We start from the raw sequence: 25,699 nt of genomic DNA on the forward strand, positions 1-25,699 counted from the left end.
TCAGCATGATATGATTCAGAACAAAAGAGAAATGTGACAATTACAAAGAAACAATGCCGTGCTGAGAAATGATATATAATGAGTAAAATGTCAAACATTAGCAAATGCTCTGACAAAATAATCAATTATTTAACTGCAGATGAGAAAAGCAGGCTATTTATTTTTTAATTTTTTTTTACTAAAATTTTACAAATGTTTACTTGAAATGAGAATTTGCCCAATTTTGTGGCACACAATAAGAAAAATAAACATGTCTCAAGAAAGAACTTCAGTAAAACAAAGCACAGTAATTGAAAATAAACTTGAACCATTAGTAAAGGTCAAACAAAAATAAATTCAGTCTGCACCTTTCTACACAATTCTGACAATTGGAGTTTTCAAATGTAACCAACAAACAGGTTTCAAGCTTGAGAAGCCAGTTATTAGAGTGGACTTATAATGCTCATCAGATAAATTTGTTCGATATTTGATCTTGACATACTTCATTTTTGAAAATATTTATTCACACAAGTACCTTGTACCAAAAATTGATAAAAATCCACAAGCAAATTGTTTCAAATTTGGAAACTGCTCAGACTGCAAAGATTTATAAAATTGGATCAGATTTCCTTCTTTGTACTTGTCTTTCAGCATGTCATCTGATTGGAAATCAATAATTTCCATTTGAAACTGACTTTGGAGTGTTTCAACATTGTAGTCAAATGATTTTGAAACAACTTTATTTCATCTGTGTTTCCATCAAGATCAGAAAATCATTCCTGAAATTGTTTTTGCAAGTCCTTAATAGTTTCTGTTGCAAATGAAGAAGGAAATTCTGCTTCACTTTCTTCATGAAATTTTTCACAACATGGAATATGAACCAAGTTATGAACTTTCAGCTGTCCACGAAACAGCATCAGTTTTGCCCTAAATGCCTTGACATGCGCGACTAGATCACAAATCAGATTTGTTTCACCTTATAACTTCAGATTCAATTGATTCATATGGCTTGTCATGTCTGCAAAAAATGCCAATTTCCAAAGCCAGTCAGTGTTTCATAAAAATGGTTCAGGTCAATTCTTCTCTGTGAGAAAGGAATCAATTTCTTCTCTGTACTGAAAGAACCGTGATAGAACCTTTCCACAGCTAAGCCATCGAGCTGCTGTAGGCAAGTCACCAAATTCAGAATCAGTTTCTTTCAGAAAATCACAAAACTGGCGATGATTAAGCCCGTGAGATCGAATGAAATTCACCATTGAAACAACAGGTTTCAGGACGCAAGACATAGCCACACATTTTCCGCACAATGTTGGTTCTTGGATAATGCAATGCAGAAACATAGGCTTTGAGAATCCACCAACCTCACAAGCTTTTGTGATTTGTCCAATCAAACCTTTCTTCATCCCAGACATGTTCTTTCCTCCATCAATTGTCACACATTGCAGTTTATTCCACTCCAGGTTATATTCTAACACAGTTTTTTGCAATTCTTTGAAGATGCCTTCTCCAGTTACTGTGCTGTGCATGCTATGCACTGATGCTAATTCTTGTGTCACATTAAATTCACTACCATGGATGAATACTAGGAGTTGTGATGTGTCACACACATCAGTCGATTAATCAAGTGCGAGAGAATACAACTGAAAATTTGTTGCTTTGTCTGCAATTTGATGAAATATATTGCTTCCTATATCCTCAATTCTACGAGCAACAGTATTTGGCACAAGACTGATGATTTTGAACAGATTTGCTTTTTCTGGACATAAGTCTTCCACTACTTCCATTATACACTCTTTGATGAGATCTCCATCAGTGAATGGCTTTCTTCTTTTAGCCAACACATAAGCTAGTTTGTAACTGTCCCTGGTTTAAGCTTCATTTTCAGTTATCTTCTGCGTAAGAAAATGCTTGTTGGGAAAACAACCTGCATTGCATTGATTCACATTTTTTTGAACATTGTGTTCCTGTGAATTGGGAATAATGTGGTTCATGTTTGGTCTCATAGTGCCTATGTACATTGTACTCCTTCAAAACTGCAACAGTTTTGTTGTATATGACACATGAGGCTTTGTCACCTGTGTGTACAAAGAAGTACTTTACACCCCATTCTTTGTTAAACAGGTGGCACTCACTATCCACTTCTTTTTTCCTTTCATAACTGAATTGGTCTGAATTGCCACCATCATTGTCCTTGTTCTCGCTCATTTCAGACAGATGGAATTTACGGATTGGATAAAGCAGCTGTCACTCAATCAACGCAGAGCGGCAATTGGATAACAGATATCTCAATAGCTAATTTGTCTAATGAACTGTCATACTCCATCTACCAGGTCCTCGCCCACTCACTCAGCCTATCCAAAGTCTGCAGAGAGATCTGGATAGGCTGAATGAGTGGGCGAGGACCTGGCAGATGGAGTATAACGTTAGTAAATGTGAGGTTATCCACTTTAGTAGACAAGGGAATTAAGGGTTATGGGGAGAGGGCGGGAAAGTGGAACTGATCCACTTCAGATCAGCCATGATCTTATTGAATGGCGGGGCAGGCTCAAAGGGCTAGATGGCCTACTCCTGCTCCTATTTCTTATGTCAGTCACAGACAGCAGTTCTGATTGGACAATAGCTGGTAAAGAGGATTCCCATTGGTTCATCAGACACTGCACAGAACGGCAGCAGATGTCTGGCCTGTGGCTCCCATTCCCACGTCTGGATCCAGAGTCAGTGGCGGAGTTCTGGACGCGGGAGTGTTTCCAGCTGCTGGAATCCCATCCCACCTCACTGGATGCAGGCCGTAATTTGGAGACCTCTGATCTAAATTAAACTCCATCTGCCATTCATCAGCCTACTAGCCCAATTGATCAAGGTCCTATTGCAGTCCTAGATAACCTTCTTCAATGTCTACTATACCACCAATCTTGATGTCATCTGCAAACTTATTAACCACACCTACTAATTTCTCATCCAGATCATTAATATAAGTGACAAATAACAGTGGACCCAGCACCAATCCCTAAGGCACACCACTGGTCACAGGCTTCCAGTTTGAAAAACAACCTTCCACAGCCACCCTCTCTGTCTCCTGTCATTAAACCAATTTTGTATCCATTTGGTTTCCTCACCCTGGATCCCGTGAGATTTAACCTTATGCAACAATCTGCCATGTGGGACCTTGTCAAAAGCCTTGCTAAGGTCCATGTAGACAACATCAACTGCTTTGCCCTCATCTACCTTCTTGGTTACCCCTTCAAAAAACTCAGTTAAATTCGTGAGACATAATTTTCCACTCAAAGCCATGTTAACTGTCCCTACTCAGTCCTCGCATCTCTAAATGCCTGTAGGTCCTGTCTCTCAAAATACCTTCCAAAAACTTACCCACCACAAATTTGAGGCTCACCGGCCTATAGTTCCCAGACTTTTCCCCTGCAGCCCTTTTTAAACAAAGCCACATTTGCCACCTTCCAATCTTCAGGCACCTCATCTGTGACTATCAATGATTCAGATATTTCTGTTAGGTGACCCGCAATTTCCTCCCTAGCCTCCCACAGTGTCCTGGGATACAAATCATCAGATGCCAGGGATTTTTCTACCTTGACACGCATTAAGACTTTCAGCACCTCCTTTTTTGTTATATGTACACTCCTCAAAACATCACTATTTATTTCCCCAAGTTCCCTAACATCCATGCCTTTCTCAACAGTGAATACTGATGAGATTTATTCATTTAGAATCTCACCCATCTCTTATGGATCTGCACATAGATGACTTTGTTGATCCTTAAGAGGCCCTACTCTCTCCCTAGTTACTCTTTTTGGCCTTTATGTATTTGTAGAAGCTCTTTGAATTCTCATTTGTCATATCTGCCAGAACAATCTTGTTTCCCCTTCTCGCCTTCCTGATTTCTCTCTTAATTCTACTCCTACACCCTCTATACACTTCAAGGGCCCCACTTGATCCCAGTTGCCTAAGAATGTCATGTGCCTCCTCCTTCTTGACCAGGGCCTCAATATCCCAAGTCATCCAGGGTCCCCTATTTCTACCAGCCTTGCTCTTCATTCTAAAAGGAATGTCCTTATCCTGAACCCTGGTTAAGAACATAAGAACATAAGAAATAGGAGCAGGAGTAGGCCATCTAGCCCTTCGAGCCTGCCCCGCCATTCAATAAGATCATGGCTGATCTGTTGTGGCTCAGTTCCACTTTCCCGCCCTCTCCCCATAACCCTTAATCCCCTCTCTTATCAAAAACCCATCAACCCGCTTCTTAAAAATATTTAGCGAGGCAGCCTCCACCACTTCAACGGGCAGAGAATTCCAGAGATTCACCACCCTTTGAGTGAAGAAGTTCCTCCTCAACTCCGTTCTAAACCGCCTCCCCTTTATCTTGAGGCTGTGCCCCCTAGTCCTACTGTCTTTTTTGAGCGGGAAGAGTCTCTCCACCTCTATCCTATCCATCCCATTCATCATCTTATACGTCTCAATGAGATCTCCCCTCATTCTTCTAAACTCTAGCGAGTACAAGCCTAGTTTATTCAGCCTCTCCTCATAGCTCAACCCCCTCAACTCCGGTATCAGCCTAGTAAACCTCCTCTGCACTCCCTCCAGGGCCAAAATATCCTTGCACAGGTGCGGCGCCCAAAACTGCACACAGTACTCCAGCTGCGGCCTCACCAATGCCCTATACAGCTGCAGCAAGACTTCCCTACTTTTATATTCAATCCCCCTCGCTATGAAGGCCAGCATCCCATTCGCCTTCCTGACCACCTGCTGCACCTGCAAGCTGGGTTTTTGCGACTCATGCACAAGGACCCCGAGGTCCCTCTGCACCGTCGCCTGCTGCAGTTTTTCGCCACGTAAGTAATAGTCCTTCCTACCATTCTTCCTACCAAAGTGGACCACCTCAGACTTGCCAACATTAAATTCCATTTGCCATTTCCTGGCCCATTCGCCCAGCCTATCTAGATCCTTCTGCAGACTCTCCACACCCTCCGCACAATTTGCCTTTCCCCCAATCTTGGTGTCATCAGCAAATTTCGACACCCTGCACTCGGTTCCCTCCTCCAGATCATCTATATAAATGGTAAATAGCTGAGGCCCCAGCACCGACCCCTGGGGCACCCCACTAGTCACCAACCGCCAATCCGAATAGCACCCATTGACCCCCACTCTCTGCCTCCTATTTGACAACCAATCCTCTATCCACGCTAACACCCTACCCCCAACTCCATGTCCCCTGACCTTCTGCAATAACCTCTTGTGAGGTACCTTGTCAAACGCCTTCTGAAAATCCAGAAAGACCACATCCACCGGCTCTCCTCTATCCACTGCCCTAGACACATCCTCATAGAACTCCAGTAAATTTGTCAGACACGACTTCCCTTTAATGAAACCGTGTTGCGTCCGCCCTATCAAGCAATTCCCTTCAAGATGCCTCGCAATTTCCTGCTTAATGACGGATTCTAACATTTTACCTACCACAGATGTTAAACTAACCGGCCTATAATTCCCCGCCTTTTGCCTGGCACCCTTCTTAAACAACGGCGTAACATTAGCCGTTTTCCAATCTTCCGGCACTTCCCCGGAATCCAGCGACGTCTGGAAAATAACCACCAAGGCATCCACTATAACCTCCGCCATTTCTTTCAGAACCCTCGGATGCATTCCATCCGGTCCTGGGGACTTGTCCACAATCAGCCCCTCCAGTCTGTCGAGCACCACCTCTCTAGTAACAGTAATGTCATTAAGACCCTCCATTCCTACCACCTTTCCATCGCTAACACCCGGCAAATTATTCACGTCCTCTTCCGTGAAGACAGAAACAAAAAAGTTATTCAAGACCTTAGCCATATCCCCATCCCCTACCACTAGGTCCCCTTTCTCATTCTCTAAAGGACCAACGTTCACCCTAGCCAGCCTCTTCCTTTTTATATATTTATAAAAACTCTTGCTATCCTTTTTTATATTAAGTGCTAGCCCAGCCTCATAGCTTCTCCTACCCTCCTTTATCAACTTCTTTGTCAATCTTTGTTGACATTTAAACCTTTCCCAATCCTCTTCTCGCCCACTGCTCTTAGCTACTCTAAATTCCTCCGCTTTTAATTTAACACTTTCCTTCACCTCCTTCGTTATCCACGGCTTATTACCTCTCTTCCTACTGTCCTTTTTAACCATCGGAATAAATTTCTGCTGAGCACCAAGAAAGATCTCCTTAAAGATCTTCCACTGCTCCTCAGCAGACCTACCTTCCAACGCACTCCCCCAGTCCACATTCGCCAATTCTTCTCTCATCCTACCATACTCCCCTCTATTCAAACAAAGGACGCGTGTCCGGGAACCCACTTTCTCCTCCTCCATCTGCACCAGAAACTCCACCATACAATGATCACTCTCTCCAAGAGGATCCTTCACCTCAAGGTCCCTAATTCTACCCGCCTCATTACATAGCACCAGATCCAAGATAGCTCGCTCCCTCGTTGGCTCCAACACACACTGTTCAAGGAAATTATCCCAGCAGCATTCCAAGAACTTCTCCTCGAGCCCACCTCGTCCAACATGGGTCGACCAATCAATATGCAGATTGAAATCTCCCATAACTACTGCCATCCCATTCCTGCACGCCGCACTTATTTGCGTGTTAACAGCCCGCCCCACCTCCAGATCATTATTCGGGGGCCTATAGACGACACCCACCAGCGTCTTCCTCCCTTTGCTGTTCCTAATCTCCACCCACAACGATTCCACGTTCTGCTCTTTGGCTCCGATATCATCCCTTGCTACCACCTTGATACTATCCTTAATCAGCAGAGCTATGCCACCCCCTCTTTCCTCCTGCCTATCCTTCCTAAACACTTGATAGTTAACACACTTTTGAAAGACTCCCACTTACCGGATGTCCCTTTGCATTCCCACAAACTCTCCCAATTAACTATTGAAAGTTCCTGCCAAATACCGTCAAAATTGGTCTTGCTGCAATTTAGAATTTTAACTTTTGGGTTAGACCTATCATTCTCCATAGCCATCTTAAAACTAATAGAGTTATGGTCACTGATCCCAAAGTGATCCCTCACTAACACTTCTGAGACCTGCTCTTTCTTATTTTCCAAGAGGAAGTCAAGTTTGCCCCCTGTCTGGTCGGGCCATCCACATATTGAATGAGAAATTCTTCCTGAATATACTCAAATTTCTCTCCATCCAAGTCTCTAATACTAAGGCTGTCCCAGTCAACGTTGGAAAAGTTAAAATCCCCGACTGTTACCACCCTATTTTTCTTGGAGCTATCTGCTCTTCAATTTCCCACCGACTATTTGGGGACCTATAGTATCACCCTATCAAAGTGATTTCCTGCTCATTTTTTAGTTCAACCCATATAGTAGAATATAGTCGTATAGTAAGTGGAATAGTAAGGGAAGAAAGTCACTGGTGGGTGTGGTCTATAGGCCCCCAAATAATAACTTTGAGGTGGGGAGGGCTATAAACAAGCAAATAATGGATGCGTGCAAAAATGGAACATAGAACATTACAGCGCAGAACAGGCCCTTCGGCCCACGATGTTGCGCCGACCAGTTACAAAAACAATGACCCACTAGCCTATACCAATCCCTTTTCGCCAATAAACCTATCCAGAGATCTCTTAAACGCCCCCAAACTAGACGCATTTACAACTGCAGCAGGCAGGGCATTCCAATCCCTCACCACCCGCTGGGTAAAGAACCTACCCCTGACATCCGTCCTGTAGCTACCCCCCCTTAATTTAAAGCCATGCCCCCTCGTGCTAGCTTTCTCCATCCGAGGAAAAAGGCTATCACTATCCACCCTATCTAAACCTCTAATCATCTTATATGTTTCAATAAGATCCCCTCTTAGCCACCTTCTTTCCAACGAAAACAACCCTAAATCCCTCAGTCTCTCCTCATAGGACCTCCCCACCATACCAGGCAACATCCTAGTAAACCTTCTCTGCACCCTCTCCAACGCCTCCACATCCTTCTTGTAATGCGGGGACCAGAACTGCACACAGTACTCCAAGTGCGGCCGCACTAGAGTAGTGTACAGTTGCAACATAACGCTGCGACTCCTAAATTCAATCCCCCTACCAATAAACGCCAAGACACCGTACGCCTTCTTAACAACCTTATCTACTTGATTCCCAACTTTCAGGGATCTATGTACACATACACCTAGATCCCTCTGTTCATCCACACTATTCAAAGTCCTCCCGTTAGCCCTATACTCGACACATCTGTTGCTCCTACCAAAGTGAATTACCTCACACTTCTCCGCATTAAATTCCATCTGCCACCTCTCAGCCCAGCTCTGCAACCTATCTAAGTCTCCCTGCAGACTATGACACCCTTCCTCACAATCTACCACACCTCCAACTTTGGTGTCATCAGCAAATTTACTAATCCACCCAACTATACCCTCATCCAGATCATTAATAAAAATTACAAACAACAGTGGCCCCAAAACAGATCCCTGAGGCACACCACTCGTAACTGAACTCCATGATGAATATTTACCATCAACCACCACCCTCTGTCTCCTATCTGATAGCCAATTCCTGATCCAACTTCCTAGATTACCCACAATCCCATACATCTGCATTTTCTGCAGAAGCCTACCATGGTGAACCTTATCGAACGCCTTACTAAAATCCATATATACCACGTCAATACGGCAATAATCATGGGGGATTTTAACCTGCATACTGATTGGTTGACACAAGTTGGATGCGGTGGTCTTGAGGAAGAATTCTTAGAATGCTGTTGGGATAGTTTCCTTGAACAGCATGTTACAGAACCTACGAGGGAACGAGTTATCTTAGATCTGGTAATGTGTAATGAGACAGGTAGAATTAAGGATCCTCTTGTGAGGGATCCTCTTGGGATGAGTGATCACAATATGGTTGAATTTCTGATACAGATGGAGGGTGAGAAAGAAGGGTCCCAAACCAGTGTCCTCTGCTTGAACAGAGGGGAGTACGATAGGATGAGGGCAGAACTGGCTAACGTAGACGAGGAGCGCAGACTGGTTGGTAGGACAGCTGAGGAATAGTGGAGGATTTTTAAGGAGATTTTTCTCAGTACTCAGCAAAAATATATTCCAGTGATAAAGAAGGGCTGTAAGAAAAAGGATAACCAGCCGTGGATAATGAAGGAAATAAAGGAGAGTATTAAATTAAAAACCGGTGCGTAGTGTCCAAAAATAGTGGGGAATTAGAAGATTGGGAAAGCTTTAAAAAACAACAAAGAACTACGAAGAAAATAATAAAGGAAGGAAAGATAGATTATGAAACTAAACTAGCTCAAAATATTAAAAAAAAGTAAAAGTTTTTACAAATATATAAAAAGGAAGAGAGTGGCTAGAGTGAATGTTGGCCCCTTGGAGGATGAGAGGGGGGATTTAATAGTGGAAAATAAGGAAATGGCTGAGACTTTAAATAAGCTTTTTGTGTCAGTCTTCACGGTGGAGGACACAAATAGCTTACCGGATATTAACGATTGAGGGTTGGTAGGAGGTGAGGTCCTTAATACAATTACTGTTACTAAAGAGGTAGTGCTTGGTAGACTAATGGAACTGAAGGTAGACAAATCTCCGAGCCTGGAGGGAATGCATCCCAGGATATTGAAGGAAATGGCAGAAGTAATAGCAGATGCGTTAGTAGTTGTTTATCAAAATTCGCTGGTCCCTGGGGAAGTGCCAGCTGATTGGAAAACAGCTACTGTTACACCGCTGTTTAAAAAAGGAAGTAGACAAAAGGTGGGTAATTACAGGCTGGTTAGCTTAACGTCCGTAGTTGTGAAAAAGTTGGAATCTATCATTAAAGAAGAAATAGCAGGACACCTGATAAAGAATGGTTCGATCAAGCAGATGCAGCATGGATTCATGAAGGGGAAGTTGTGTTTGATGAATTTACTGGATTTTTGTGAAGATGTGACTAGTGCGGTTGATAGAGGGGACCAGTGGATGTGGTGTTTTCAGATTTCCAGAAGGCATTCGATAAGGTGCCTCACAAAAGGTTGCTGCAAAGATTAGGGTACACGGAGTTGGGGGTAAAGTGTTAGCGTGGATTGAGGATTGGTTATCTAACAGGAAGCAGAGAGTTGGAATAAATGGGTACTTTTTTGGTTGGCAGTTGGTGACTAGTGGCGTACCGCAGGGATCGGTGCTGGGGCCTTAACTGTTTACCATATATGTAGACGATCTGGAGGAGGGGACTGAATGTAGGGTAACAAAGTTTGCTGATGACACAAAGATGAGTGGGAAAGCGACTTGCGTGGAGGATGCGGAAAGTCTGCGGAAGGATTTGGATAGGCTGAGAGTGGGCGAGGATCTGGCAGATGAAGTATAACGTTGGCAAATATGAGGTTATCCACTTTGGAAGAAATAATAGTAAAATGGAATATTATTTAAATGGTGAAAAATTACAACATGCTACTGTGCAGAGGGACCTAGGGGTCCTTGTGCATGAATTGTAAAAATCCAGTCTGCAGGCGCAGCAGGTGATCAAGAAGGCGAATGGAATGTTGGCCTTTATAGTGAGGGGGATAAAATATAAAAGCAGGGAGGTCTTGCTGCAACTGTACAAGGCACTGGTGAGGCCGCAACTCGAGTACTGTGTGCAATTTTGGTCCCCTTATTTGCGAAAGTATATATTGGCCTTGGAGGGAGTACAGAGAAGGTTCACCAGGTTGATACTGGAGATGAGGAAGTTAGTTTATGAGGAGAGATTGAGTAGATTGGGCCTGTACTCATTGGAGTTTAGAAGGATGAGGGGTGACCTTATAGAGACATATAAGATAATGAAGGTGCTAGATAGGATAGAGGTAGAGAGATTCTTTCCATTTAGAAAGGAAACCAGAACTAGAGGGCACAGCCTCAAAATAAGGGGGGGTCAGTTTAGAACAGAGTTGAGGAGGAACTTCTTCTCTCAGAGGGTAATGAACCTCTGGAATTCTTTGCCCATTGAAGTGGTGGAGGCTACCTCATTGAATATGTTTAGGTCATGGGTAGATAAATTTCTGATCAATAAGGGAATTAAGGGTTATGGAGACCAAGTGGGTAAGTGGAAGTGATTCACTCCAGATCAGCCATGATCTTATTGAATGGCGGGACAGGCTCGAGGGGCTAGATGGCCTACTCCTGCTCCTATTTCTTATGTTCTTATATAGACTCAGTGGGCGAACCTTTGAATATATCCTCAGAACTGCCATGATGTTTTCCTTAAAAGTGCAACACCCCCTCCTCCCTTACCTCTTGTTCTAACTTTCCTACAGCATCTGTACCCTGGAACATCGAGCTGCCAGTCCCTTAGCCATGTTTCACTAATTGCTATAATATCCCAGTCCCACATACCCTCCATGCTCTGAGTTAACTGCCTTGCCCTTCAGGCCTCTTGCATTGAAATAAATGCAGTTTATTTTGGACTTGCCTTGCTTTCTGTCTTGCTTTTGCCTGATCTGTCTACTGACACTGTCTTTACTATTTAGTGTGCTCTCCCCAACCTTCTCTTATCTCCCTACTGCTTTGGGTCCTTTATGGGAGAGAAAGTTCCAGATTTATATTATCCTCCATGTAAAGAAGTGTTTCTTGACATCATCTCTGAATAGCAGAGCTCAAACTTTAGTATTGAATCCCTTGTTCAAAACTCACCCTACCAGAGAAAGTAATTTCTCTGCATTCACCCTGTAAACTCGATGGGCTGGATGGCCTCTATCTGCACTGCAGTGGTTGTAAAGGAAAAAAATTTGGCCAGGGATTGTTATGCTACATTTGAAATGTTAGTCTGACTTCTATCTTCAGATTCTGATAGATTTGAGGTACAATTTTGGTTTTGTGTTTCTGATTTTCAGTGCTTACAGGGGTTATCTCCAAAATTCAGTGCATTTACCGTACTGTATATGGCATCAGTTCTTTTACCTGTCCAGATAAGATAGCAATTTGCCAGCCAGGTCAGCCGGAATTTTACTGTCCCTTCTGCCATGGGAATCGGAGCGAGCGCGGGTCGGACGAAGGAAAAGCCCATTGACCTCGGGCAGGATTTTATGGTTTCGGGACAAGGGAGGCTGGAAAATCCCACCCTCTTGTTTCCAAAATTTTATATCTTATATAGAAGAATAATATAATGTTGTACTGCCCTCTGTAAATGCGCCTAGTTTGGGGGCGTTTAAGAGATTGGTGGATAGGTTTATGGACGAAAAGGGATTGGTTTAGATTAGTGGGTCAATGTTTTTTTTTTAAAAATAAGACTGGTCGGCGCAACATTGTGGGCCGAAGGGCCTGTTCCGCGCTGTAATGTTCTATGTTCTATGTTCTGTGTTCTATGATGGTCATGTCACTGATAAAGCTTGATACAGACTAAATTGTAAACCACACCCTTGACCCTTTGGGAGCTGAAATTCCTCTTTGTTAATGCAAAATTATATTGAAAAGAGATTAATTTTTTAGAAGTGTGCTCACTTTTGCATGATCAGAATGCATCTTCCCTGATGCTGTTCACTAAACTGCTGTCTGCATTCTCAAACAATTCAGATGAATGAATGAAAGAGTTAAATAACAAAGATGTCATGGAGCACAAGGCAAGGAACGGTAATGGTAGTACTAATACTAGCCAGGTACAGAGGAGATGTGACAGGTACAGAGGAGATGTGACAGGTACAGAGGAGATGTGAGGGGTAAGCTTTTTCACTCAGAGGGTGGTGAGTGAGTGGGATCGGCTGCCATCGGTGGTGGTAAAGGCGAACTCGCTGGGGGCTTTTAAGAGACTTCTGGATGAGTATATGGGATTTAATGGAATTGAGAGTTATAGATAGGCCTGGTAGATAGGGATATGATCAGCGCAACTTGTGGGCCGAAGGGCCTGTTTGTGCTGTAGTGTTCTATGTTCTATATTCTATGTTCTACGTACTAAAGACACAAAGCATTAGTCCAGAGTAGGTGCTAATAGCAGAATGAAGGAGAGATAAAATGAGAACAAGATGCAGATTGGCACTTGGAGGCCCATAAATCAAAATGGTGGACAGAATTCATGGTTTGAAGTTGGTGAACACAATGTTGGGTGCAGAGGCTGAGGACAGAAATGTGAGCCTAAGAACAAATGGAAGATCAGAGTCATGTTCCAAAACTAAGTGGAAATGTTCCACAAAGTAGTCACCCAGACTGTGTTTGGTCTCCCAAGTGTAGGGGAGAACCTTCTGTTTTTATGTCAGATCTCCAGCATCTACTTACATTTCAGATAAAACTTTGCCCATATTGCTGTGTAGCAAGCCTTCAAAACTTTGGTTGAGCAGAAGTAGGGAAGTCATTGGAAGTTGTTGTTAGATATCAGCACTAAGCTGGCGTGCCAGATCAGTTGTTGAAACCACCCCAAAACCTTTTGGTGCAAAGGATGCTCTGATAAATGCAGTAATGAGGAAGTGAGCACTTCCTAAGAATGTGGGTTTTGTTTAAAAGTGTCAAATTGAAGTTGTGCAAAGCCTGTTCAAGTTCAGTAACTGTAATGAAAATATAACTTCAATTTGCATTAGTGGTGGCTGGCTCATTCAGTAATATATTAAAATGATTTCTGTACACTAGCATAAATAATAATCCCTTACTCCTGCAGTTTTGTGGTGAAACCAGTGAGTACACCAGAGACGGCAGCAAGCTATGGTATATTCACTCTCTATTCGCGCTTTTAGATGCACTACTAGCAGAGTGCGTAGCAGTCAGGGAGGAAATACTGACTAAGTTTTCTTCTCCTCAACCTCGGGACATGGGGCAAATGTAAGTTTTAAGTTTATTTATTAGCATCCCTTAAACACTGCCTTGGATCAGGTCCTGTGACTCAGCCCAGGTCAGATATTCACACTGGAACTTCCTGGTCTATATATCTCCTGTACTGAGTATGTAATTCAGGGGCAGCTGAGTGACCTGATATGTCCAACTTCAAGGGAATGTAGGATCATCCCACTGAACCCTGAATTAGCTGAGTCTAGATTTTCTGTCAGATCTATAACAGCAATTAATAAAGACAGTAACCAAAGGAGTGTAGTGTTACCGTGTCCCAGTGACTGGTGGTCATGTTGGCGTCCTCCTCCAGACTTTTAGATAGCACATTCTTGTGATCTTGCTCATGATGGTGCTCATCCCCATGGGCTTCTTCGTGCCCATGATCTGTGGAACCCTCATATTTATTATGAGGCAGACCAATTTTAACCATCAACTTTTCAAGCTCTGAAATGGAAAGAAAGAATGACTTGCATTTATATAACCCTTTTCACACTCTGCAAAAGCACTTCATGGCCCATTTGGTATCATATAAACAAGGAGCAGATCATTCGGTGCATTGAGCCTGCTCCACCAGTCAATATGATTATGGCTCATCATCCAACTCTGTAGCCTGATCCTGCTTGTCCTTTAATCCCTAGGGGCTATGTCTAACTCCTTTTTGAAAACAAACTGTTTTGGCCCTTATGGAATCATAAGAAAAATCAAGATTAGTCTATTCATCACCATGAGTTTCCTCTACCAATTCCATATTATGACTGATCGTCTATCTCAACTTCATCTTCCCACACCGTCTACCTGTCCCTTCTTCCTATTATTCCTAATAATAGATTCCATCATTTTCCCCACTCCTGGTGGCATGCTGTCTGGCCTGTTTTCTCTTAACCTTGCTGTTTTGAAAAGCAGGATTATGTTTGCCACTTTCCAATCTGTGGGACCATTCCAAATCTCGGCAAATCTGGAAGATCAATGCAACCACTATTTCTGCATCTACCCCTTGTTAAGTCCAAGGATGTTGTCATCAGGTCCAGAAGAGTCGTCAACATTTATTCCCAATAATTTCTCTTGTTCTATCATTTAATTCTAATTTCTCATTAGCCCCATGTTTCTCCACACTTTCCAGAATGATTTTTGAGTCTTCTTCCTTTTTTAAAATGTAGTCTTTCATGGGATATGGGCACCATTGGCGAGGCCACCATTTATTGCCCAACCCTAATCGCCCTCAAAAAGGTGATAGTGAGCTGCCTTCTTAAACCTCTGCAGTCCATGCGCTGCAGGAACATCCACAGTGCTGTTAGGAAGGGCGATTCAGATTTTGGCCCAGAGACAATCAAGTTAAGGTTAAAGTTTATTTATTAGTGTCACAAGTAGGTTTACATTAACGCTACAATAAAGTTACTGTGAAAATCCCCTAATCACCACATTCCAGCACCTGTTTGGGTACACAGGGAGAATTTAGCATGGCCAGTGCACCTAACTAGCATGTCTTTTAGACTGTGGGAGCAAACTGGAGCACCCAGAGGAAACGCACGCCGACAGAGGGAGAACGTGCAGACTCTGCACAGACAGTGACCCAAGCCAGGAATCGAACCCATGTTCCTAGTGCTGTGCAGCAGCAGTGCTAACCACTGTACCACTGAAAAGGTCAATATAGTTTCAAGTCAGGATGGTGTGTGGCTTGGAGGAAAACTTGCAGGTGATTGAGTATCTGCTGCCCTTGTCCTTCTAGGTGGTAGAAATTGGAAGTTTGGAAGGTCCTATTGCAAGAGGCTTGGTGAGTTGCTATAGTACACCATGTAGATTGTCATACAATGGGCCCTGGGCATCAGTTGTGGGAAGAGTGAATTTTGAAATGGTGAATGGAGTGCCAATCAATCAATCAATAGTCCTGGATGAATGTTGAAGCTGCACTCACTTGGCAAGGGGAGCGAAGATACAAAGTATCTTGTTCCGTGTTAGAAATTTCCTGTTTCTTCCTGTAAGTGATCCATGTTTATCTTTGCTTATCTCTTTCCTTTAGCTTATCTCTTGTTTGGCATTTATATCTTTTGTTTGGTATTTTTGCAAGGAAAGAAATGTGGCAGCCAAAATTGCAAATAGCAAGGTTCAAAACCAATAATGACATAAATGAACAAATAATCCATTTTAGTGATGCTGTTTGAGGGCTAAATGCTGAACAGGACAAGAGTCAATGAATTATTTAAGGTACTGGAAATGGATGTTGATGCTAAATATTGATACTGTAGGATTTAGAAAAGTTCCCATTTCCCTTACCTTCCAGTGGCAGCCAAGTCACAGTATTTGTATTATCACTTGCAGATGACTTTATAGAATTATAAAATCTTAGACACTATTCATCCCATTGTGCCTCTGCTGATTCTTTGTCTCCCAGATCCCTCCCCTTTCAAATATTTCATTTTCTGTTATATTCCCTTTTATCATTACTCATTTTTGCTTTCTTTAATTTGTGCCACATTTCCAATATCAACATCAGCTTTGACGAAGGGTCATCTGGACTCTAAATGTCAGCTCTTTTCTCTCATTACAGATGCTGCCAGACCTGCTCAAATTTTCCAGCACTTTCTCTTTTGGTTTCAGATTCCAGCATCCGCAGTAATTTGCTTTTTTCCAATATCAATAATGCTACAGCCAAATGCTGAATATAAATGCAGTACTTCTGTTAATCTTTCTAATTATAAAACCCAGGAAATGAATTTTAGTTCTCTTGACATGGGAGTACCAGTATAAATATCAGAAACTCCCAATCCAGGTACAGCACAACTGAAATAGGAATTGGTGCTGTGAAATGCCAGTGAGGCCCAGTGGCCTTTAATACTCCAGTGGCATTACCTGCTCACTCCCTATCCTCATGCACAAATCCTGCTCTCACTGCTAACTAACCGAAAACTGAATGGGAGAATGTTGTCCTTACCGGTTCTGGTGATGTTTGCCGAATCATTATGGTACACATGAAAGATAAAATCGACAAAGTATTCAGGACCGGGCAGTAAGTGTTGGAGGATACAATCTCCTTGAAGAACATGGTAAAGCACAATAGCAGAAAAGTGGCCAACATCATCTTCTGTCATTCCATTAGTACCCAGTTTAGACTCTTCTAAGATTTGAGACACATCGACACAGGGCTGTAGTTAGAAAGAAAATCATTAACTAACATAACTAGTTCCTAACTACTCTGGTAATCTTTTCAATTCTATGCTAGTTTTGTGTTGACAAATTCTGCTCTATTCTATCATTATTTGCTGATATGAGTTAAAAGCGTATTCTCAGCATTTAATTAACTCAACAATCAAGTCTTGGGATCAAGATGTAATTTAACTGAAGGTGTACAATGTTGGAATTATGTTCCACCGTGCTTTACAATAGTGAAATACATGCTCAGCACTAACCAATGAGATAATAGATGAAGAGGTGTAAGAAGAGGCTTGTGCAAAATATAAAGACCAAGAGAGACAAGCTTAGTCAAATGGTTTGCTTCTGTGCTGACATTCTAACTAATACAATTTAAAAATGTGTTGCCTGAAGCCTGTGATCTGCAGGAACTGATAAAACTTTGCAGTAATGGAAGTGATTATCCCCTTGCTATAATCTTGCCTCAATTTAAATGAGCCATTGATCTCTTGAATTTATCTTAATGCTTTACTGACTGTTTAACTAGTCAATCATTTAAGGTTCGAAGTTGGTTCACACAAAGTGCAGCCCTGCTAATGGTTTTAGTATGGTATAGTGTTCAAGGTTACAATGACTAACTGATTGAATAGTTAAAAAGAAAAAAGGCATCAAGTGCCAATCCCTACTTACCTGACCTTTGGCCACTGTCAGATAGTTCCTCTGTATCGTCTCCAGTAACTCTTCTACTTGGTGATGGGTGGCGTCAGGAATTTGGTTGATGTTATTTTTCATCACCAGGCTCTCTGTGAATGCAACCGTTGCTTTGTTCCATCCTCCAGACTGTATGACCTTGCATTCTTTCTGTGGATTACTCAGGAAAAGCAGCAATCCAGGAGTAATTCGGAAAAAGCCATCAGACATCAGTGTTTTTGTCCTATTCGTCTTGGCGAGTTCAAAAAAGTCATTTACTGAGAAACACTGGTTGAGAGAAAATAGAGGGAAGAGGCTTGTAAACAAGGAGAAATCAAGCAGTTTTTTTAATTAAAGGAGATGCTCTCATCTACCATGACGTATGTGTGTTTGCATTAATGCCTATAATGTACATAAATCCATATTTGTGTGTTTGTGTAATTTGTACATCTGTGTGTATTTGTTCATAAATGTGCATTAGTATATATGTGTATATTTGTTATGTGCACTTATATATATTGTGTCTGCATTTATATATTTGTGCATATTTTCACATTCTGTTATCATTGTTGTGCACTTTAGCTTCGGTTGTCCTTGGCCAGGCTTGATAGAAACTGCTGGAGGCAAGGCTGTTGGTAAACTTTAACTTTTTATTGAACATTCTTATAACTATGTACAGGGAAGGCAATTGTGAAGTGGTGTTGTCGCTCGACTAGTAATCCAGAGACCCAATGCTCTGGCGGCCAGAGTTTGAATATCACCACAACAGATGCTGAAATTTGAATTCAATAAAAATCGGGAATTAAAAATCCAATGAAGACTATGAAACCATTGTCAATTGTTGAAAAACCAATCTGGTTCACTAATATCCTTTGGGGAAGGAAATTTGCAGTTCTTATTTGGTTTGGTCTACATGTGACTCCACATCCACAGCAATATGGTTGACTTTTAAATGCTTTTAGGGATGGGAAAAAAACGCTCATCCAGCCAGTGCATATTTAATACTATACGTATGTGATTTGTGTTTTTGTATGGGGTAGGTTGGCTTAATTGATTAGAGGGTTAGAGTGTGATCCAGTGGGGTTCGATCCTTGTACCGACTGTGGTAGTTTATGGAGACCCTGCTTCCTTCCCCCATGCTTGTGGAGTGACGCTGCTTGAGTTACAGACTGCCAAAAATTGTCTCTCTCTAATGGATGTAAATGCCTATGGGACTTTGGGATGAATGAATGCATGCAGATACATATATATTTACATGTGTAAATATCTGTGTGTGTGTGTGAGAGTCTGCATCAAGAGGGTAGAAGTTCCATTGTGTGTCATTTTAATAAAGTCATGGACATATGTAAAATAAATGGGTGAAAGTCTTTATCAATGCAGCAGGCAGAATGACTTCAGCAGAAAGCCTAAACCAAAGACTATATCACTCTTCTTGTATCGTTACTTAAGGCTGGATTTTGGGGCACCACCAATGCCAGAAAAAGAACCTTGTAAACAAGGATTAAGGAGGACAGCGGAGATTTTCAACTTCCCCACATCAGCAGGGAGGCAGTCTGTTTGCTGGTACCCAGAGGCAGGCAGGCCTATCTGGGACAGAATGCAGCCAAAGGCTACGCTATAAAGGTTTTACCCTTCTCCCAGCTCGACAGTGGTGACTTGGCACTTGTTTTCTGTTTTTAATTAAAGATTTTAAAATAAGGCTAAGAGGGTGCTTTTTGTGGAAAAAATGTGGGGGGACAGGGATACTCGTTCCATGCTGGGCTGGGAGGGAGGAGGAGAGATTCATTGTAGAGCCAGTGGAGACTGGATGCAATGGTAAAAACTTGGGCTTGGGAGATAAGTGGCCAGGATGAAAAGACTCTAGGGGTCTAGGGGTGTGGAAGAGAGAGTGTGTGAGTAAGTTAGTGTGTGTGGAAGTGAGTGAACACATGTGGAACTGAGGGAGAGAGTGAGCAAGCGAAGAAGTAAGGGGGAAAGAGGGAACGAGTACAGGGGAGAATGTGTAAGTATGGGGGAGCAGTAAGTGAATGACTGTGTTAAGTGTGGGGGAAGCAGTGAAGTGAGTGTGTCTCTAGCTCACTTGCAGTCTCAGGATTCATACTCACCCTTACCTCCAGCCACCAACAATCAAACCCACTCATATGGTTGATGAGTCTGTATCAAGAGATTGAGAGTGAGCCTCTCACATTCTAATGATGATCTTCATTTAATGCTCTTTAATGGTGGCACGGTGGTTAGCACTGCTTAATTCCCGGCCTTGGGTCACTGTCTGTGTGGAGTTTGCACATTCTCCCTGTGTCTGTGTGGGTTTCCCCCCACACTCCAAAGATATGCGGTTTAGGTGGATTGTCAATGCTAAACTGACCCTTAATGTCAGGGGGATTAGCTAGGGTAAATGCATGGGGTTTTGCGGGATAGGGCCTGGGTGGGCTTGTGGTCAGTGCAGACTCGATCCGCTAAATGACCTTCTTCAGCTCTGTAGGACTCTATGATTCAAAAACAATTATCAATTTATTGCTTTGTCATTGCTTCATTTTTTTCCCCTCATCAAATTGCTCTTTTCTTCATGTCTCAACTTTATTTTGAAATTCATGTCTAATGCTGTGCCAAACTATCTTTCTGAAATTTTCTCATCAGTCCCTTGAGTGAGAAGAAAATGGGAAACAGGACCTCCCAAGTAAAAAGGTTGGACAGCCTGTAATGTCCTCTTAGTTTTGATATCATCTTGGAAATCTCTTCTGCATTTCCTCCAGCACTCATGCTATATATTGTGTTTCCGGTATGCAACATATAGACCAGAACTGTTCAGTGTTTCAAGTGCGTTCTAACCAAAATTAGACTTCTGATTTGATGAAATATTCTGAGCTAATTAAATAATTATCTGGTGCCACCCACATCCTGCAAAGCAGGGTAAGTTTCACCTTAGAAATGTTTCACCTGCAAATGCAACTTTATGTCCAGTATTTCATAGTTGTTCATTAACTTGGTGAATTTCATAATGTATGCATATTGCAATATTAATTACAGGGTTCAAATCCAACAAAACTTTATTATGTAATTGAATTGCAGTAATCAGGCACATGGAGATTGTTCTACAGTAGACAGAGAAGGTATAGAAGTCACCTTGACAAGGTAAACCTACCTGAGAATTATACAGGCTTTTAGGGCAAGAGGATTTACTGAAACTATGAAAAATTGACAGTGCAAGAATGCTTAGCTTAAGAAGTGTCTCATGTTTGGAAAAATAGACAATGGAAATACAAAGTTCAAAATGCAGCTGGCCACAGAAACTTAAAATCCACTTTGCCCTATTCAAGAAATTCCCTGCAAATATTATCACGATTGAGGTGATCCAAGTACTAACTGAGTAATGGTGGCCACAAACTATTGGAGTGTTATAATAACACATCCCATGCACTAATGTTGTTTAGGAAATCCGCTGTTTTACATATAATGTCACATTAGTAACAGTTTTGCTGAATGTGCTCTGAATTGACCTAGCCACTTTGTTCTATTCAAGATATCTGCTCACTACCCACTTCTCGCGAACAATTGGGATGGGCAACAAATGCTGGTCTTGCAAGTAATACCTGCATCCCATGAATGTACAAAAATAAACATAGCAATTAAACTAGATGGATTTTGATTTATTATTGTCACATGTATTAGCACACAGTGAAGAGTATTGTTTTTTGCATGCCATACAGACAGACAATCTGAATGGACTGGATCTTGCTGGAACAGGGCATCTCAGGTCATGCTGTTAGGTCAGCTTTTCTGCATCAATCAATTCAAAAATATTGTGTGTTGTACCTTGCTGAACGTGCAAATTGTCAATGGATGGGAGGGCAACATGACGCCTTGGTGAACGGCAAGACCAACCAATGAGATTTAACAATTGAGTTAGGAGCTAAAATAATGGAGAACTAGATTCAAATCCGGCACAGAGGGAAACATGGCAGATAGGAGAATGGTGTGAGGCATTCCCAGCACCCTTTAAATATGGTGCCTGGCCCTTCAAGCTCACAAGGTAACAGCGGGGAGGCTATCTCTGTCACGAGATTCAATGTGCTGCACATGAATGCATAATTAATGAGCTGAACAGTGGAAGATTCCATGAGTTCAGCCACCCCCCACCCATTGAAGGTTATCAATTTTTGATAATCTTCTTCGCTATCAACAATACCTCCTAATTGAGTATAATCCACAAAATTACCAACCATACCTTGAACATTCACATCCAAATCATTTATGTACATAATGAATAACAAGAGTCCAAATACTGACTCCTGAGGCACACCACTAGTCACAGCCTCCAGTCCAAGAAACAACCACTGACCATCACCCTCTGCTGCCTACCATCCAGCCAATTTTGAATCCAATTAGCTAGCTCACCCAAATCCCATGTGACCTAGGAGGCTGCCTTGCTCAATATTTTTAAGACGCGGGTTGATGGGTTTTTGATAAGCGAGGGGATTAAGGGTTATGGGGAGAGGGCGGGAATGTGGAACTGAGACACGACAGATCAGCCATGATCTTATTGAATGGCGGGGCAGGCTCGAAGGGCTAGATGGCCTACTCCTGCTCCTATTTCTTATGTTCCAACCTTCCAGACAAGCCTATCATGCAAGATCTTGTCAAAGGCTTTGTTAAAGTTCATATGGACAACATCTACTGCCCTACTCTCATCCATCCTCTTGGATGCTTCTTCAAAAAACTCTAAAAGATTTGTCAGACATGACTTCCCACACAAAATGCTGTGCTGAATATCCCTAAATAGATCTTGACTCTCCAAATTTGACATTTAAATTTGACATTTTGGAAATTTCTAACAATTAACTTAATGCAGGAATGAGATTGACTAGTTTAGAAATTGCTTTTCCAAGCCAAGAGCTTGATTGCCATTGCATTAAAAGTCATCACGTGGTTAACAATGCACTTTAGCTATTAATTATCAGACTTGACAAAGGTGAATTGAAGGGTGACTAATGTACAAATCCAAGAGGTTCATTAAAATAACAGGGAGATAAACAATGAAATTCTATTTGCACGAAACAAAATCAGATTGGCATAAGCCATTCAACAAGTTCTGTAGGTTTTCACAGCATGGCATGACTCTTAGTCCTTTGAGATATCTGCAGATTGGCATGTGAATAAAGGCATGTGTCAGTAAAATACAATTACTCTTCCAAAAAGATCTGGCTCAATAGTACAACCAGGAAATTGTACATTGAAAAATTGCACAAGCATATCAAATGTACTTGCCACTTGGCAGGAGACTTCAACCCTACCCTATTATTAACATGAACATTAAATAGCAGGAGATCTAATTGAGATATGTAAGATGCCAAAGGAGATTGACAGGGTAGATGTAGAGCAGATGTTTCCCCTTGTTGGACATTCTACGACATGAGGGCATAGTTTTAAGCAAAGGGATAGTGAGGAAAAAGGCCCTCCCTGTCTCATCCTACCTACATGACCAGAGTCTCACACCATTGACAGGTGACTTTGGTGGGGAAGAAACCATTGCCCACCCTTTGTGGAATATGCCTTTGTAAAGAAGTTCTGGAGCGAGATAAGGTGGTTTTCACCTCAAGCAGCTCCATGATGCAGGACACACACCAAACTGCTGCTGGAGAATCACCAACTCGGTGAAAGGCACTCTCTGGTCTGTCTGAAACTTTTTGGTAGCAGATTTAAAACAGAAATGAGGAGGAATTACTTCACTCAAAGGGTTGTGAATTTGTGGAATTCTCTATCCAAGGGTGTAGTGAATGCTAGATCAATAAACAGATTTAAGAAGGGGGTAGATAGATTTTTAATTAGTAATGGGTTGGAGGATTATGGAGAATGGGCAGGAAAGTGGAGTTGAGGCCAAAATGAGATCAAAGGGACTTCCACATTAACTTCATTGTATTGCGAATGTAAGCCTACTTGTGACTAATAAATAAACTTTAAAACTTTAGCCATGATCATATTGAATGGCGGAGGAGGCACAAGGGCTGAATTGCTACCTCCTGCACCGAGTTCTTATGTTCACTCTATTCACGGTGTCATTCCCATAGATACCCAAACCTTATCTTGCCAGAAACATAAGACTGCCATTAATTTAAGAATTCTCCTTTTTGTCCAAATCACAATGCAATTGATGTAGAACCTGCAAACTTTCATAGAAATGTGCAGCATCAACGAACCCATTGTGCCTGTGCTTGCCCTCTGAAAAAACTAAACAATCAGTACCACTATCCTACTTTTTCTCCTGCATTTTTCTGCCATCAAGTTATGGGTTGTTACAGATCATAAACAGCTAAAATTATTAGATACTGCAAAGGGTATGGGACCTGACATTCCACTGAAGTATTGAAGATTTGTGCCCCAAACCTTGCAACACCATTAGCCAAGCTGCTGTAGTACAGTTACAACATTGGCATGTGGAAAATTTCCCAAGTATGTTCTGTACACAAAAATACAACCCAACCAATAACTGTTCGAGTCCAAATGAAGCAAGACCTAGATAATATCCAAGTTAGGGCTGACAAGTGGCAAGTAACATCACCGCCACGCAAATGCAACACAACAACCATTATCCCTTGACATTCAATGACCATCACAGAATCTCCCACTATTAACATCCTGGAGGTTACCATTGACCAGAAACTCACCTGGACTAGCCATATAAATACTGTGGCTACAAGAGCAGATCAAAGGCTAGAAATTCTGCAGAGGGTAACTCACCTTCTGACTTCCCAAAGCCTGCCCAACATCTACAAGGCACAAGTCAGGAGCGTGATGGAATGCTCCTCATTACCTTGATAAGTGCAGCTCCAATGCCACTCAATAAGTTTGACTGGCATTTGATTGGCACCCATAATAAATATTTTCTCCTTCTACGACAATGGACAATATGATGGCACACATTGTACACACAAGATGTATTGCAGGAATTCATTGGATGTGGCATTGCTGGCTAAGGCTGTATTTATTGTCCATCCCTAATTGGCATTGAACTGAGTGGCATGCTGGGCCATTTCATAGAACATAGAACATTACAGCGCAGAACAGGCCCTTCGGCCCACGATGTTGCGCCGACCAGCTTTTAAAAAAAACAACACTAACCCACTAATCTAAACCAATCCCATTTCGTCCATAAACCTATCCACAGATCTCTTAAACGCCCCCAAACTAGGCGCATTTACAACTGCAGCTGGCAGGGCATTCCAGTCCCTCACCACCCTCTGGGTAAAGAACCTACCCCTGACGTCAGTCCTATAACTACCCCCCCTTAATTTAAAGCCGTGCCCCCTCGTGCTAGCTTTCTCCATCCTAGGAAAAAGGCTATCACTATCCACCCTGTCTAAACCTCTAATCATCTTATATGTTTCAATAAGGTCCCCTCTTAGCCGCCTTCTTTCCAGCGAAAACAACCCCAAATCTCTCAGTCTCTCCTCATAGGATCTCCCCTCCATACCAGGCAACATCCTGGTAAACCTCCTCTGCACCCTCTCCAAAGCCTCTACATCCTTCCTGTAATGTGGGGACCAGAACTGCACACAATACTCCAAGTGCGGCCGCACCAGAGTTGTGTACAGTTGCATCATGACGCTGCGACTCCTAAATTCAATCCCCCTACCAATAAACGCCAAGACACCGTATGCCTTCTTAACAACCTTATCTACTTGATTCCCAACTTTCAGGGATCTATGTACACATACACCTAGATCCCTCTGCTCCTCCACACTATTCAAAGTCCCCCCGTTAGCCCTATACTCAACACATCTGTTATTCCTACCGAAATGAATTACCTCACACTTCTCCACATTAAACTCCATCTGCCACCTCGCGGCCCAGCTCTGCAACCTTTCTAAGTCACCCTGCAAACTATGACACCCTTCCTCACAATCTACCACACCTCCGACTTTGGTGTCATCAGCAAACTTACTAATCCACCCAACTATACCCTCATCCAGATCATTAATAAAAATTACAAACAGCAGTGGCCCCAAAACAGATCCCTGAGGCACACCACTCGTAACCGAACTCCATGACAAATATTTACCATCAACCACCACCCTCTGTCTCCTATCTGCTAGCCAATTCCTGATCCAATTACCTAGATCACCCCCAATCCCATACATCTGCATTT

At 42.3% G+C, this 25,699-nt stretch overlaps 1 protein-coding gene across 2 annotated transcripts in view; it reads right to left on the reverse strand.

The window, feature by feature from the left end:
- Positions 1 to 25,699, reverse strand: part of slc39a4 (solute carrier family 39 member 4) — a 69,006-nt gene that overhangs the window by 25,768 nt on the left and 17,539 nt on the right. For both annotated transcript variants that reach the window (XM_080213940.1, XM_080213931.1), the window contains exons 2-4: positions 17,557 to 17,844; positions 16,670 to 16,880; positions 14,009 to 14,184 (exon numbers count right to left, since the gene is read on the reverse strand). In XM_080213940.1, coding sequence (XP_080070066.1) covers positions 14,009 to 14,184; positions 16,670 to 16,880; positions 17,557 to 17,787 — 618 coding nt within the window. In that variant the 5' untranslated portion in view covers positions 17,788 to 17,844. The remainder of the gene's footprint in view (positions 1 to 14,008; positions 14,185 to 16,669; positions 16,881 to 17,556; positions 17,845 to 25,699) is intronic.

The sequence above is a fragment of the Carcharhinus amblyrhynchos genome, chromosome 2 (genome assembly GCF_965287045.1).
Source record: "Carcharhinus amblyrhynchos chromosome 2, sCarAmb.v2.hapA, whole genome shotgun sequence".
Taxonomy (NCBI): Eukaryota; Metazoa; Chordata; class Chondrichthyes; order Carcharhiniformes; family Carcharhinidae; genus Carcharhinus; species Carcharhinus amblyrhynchos.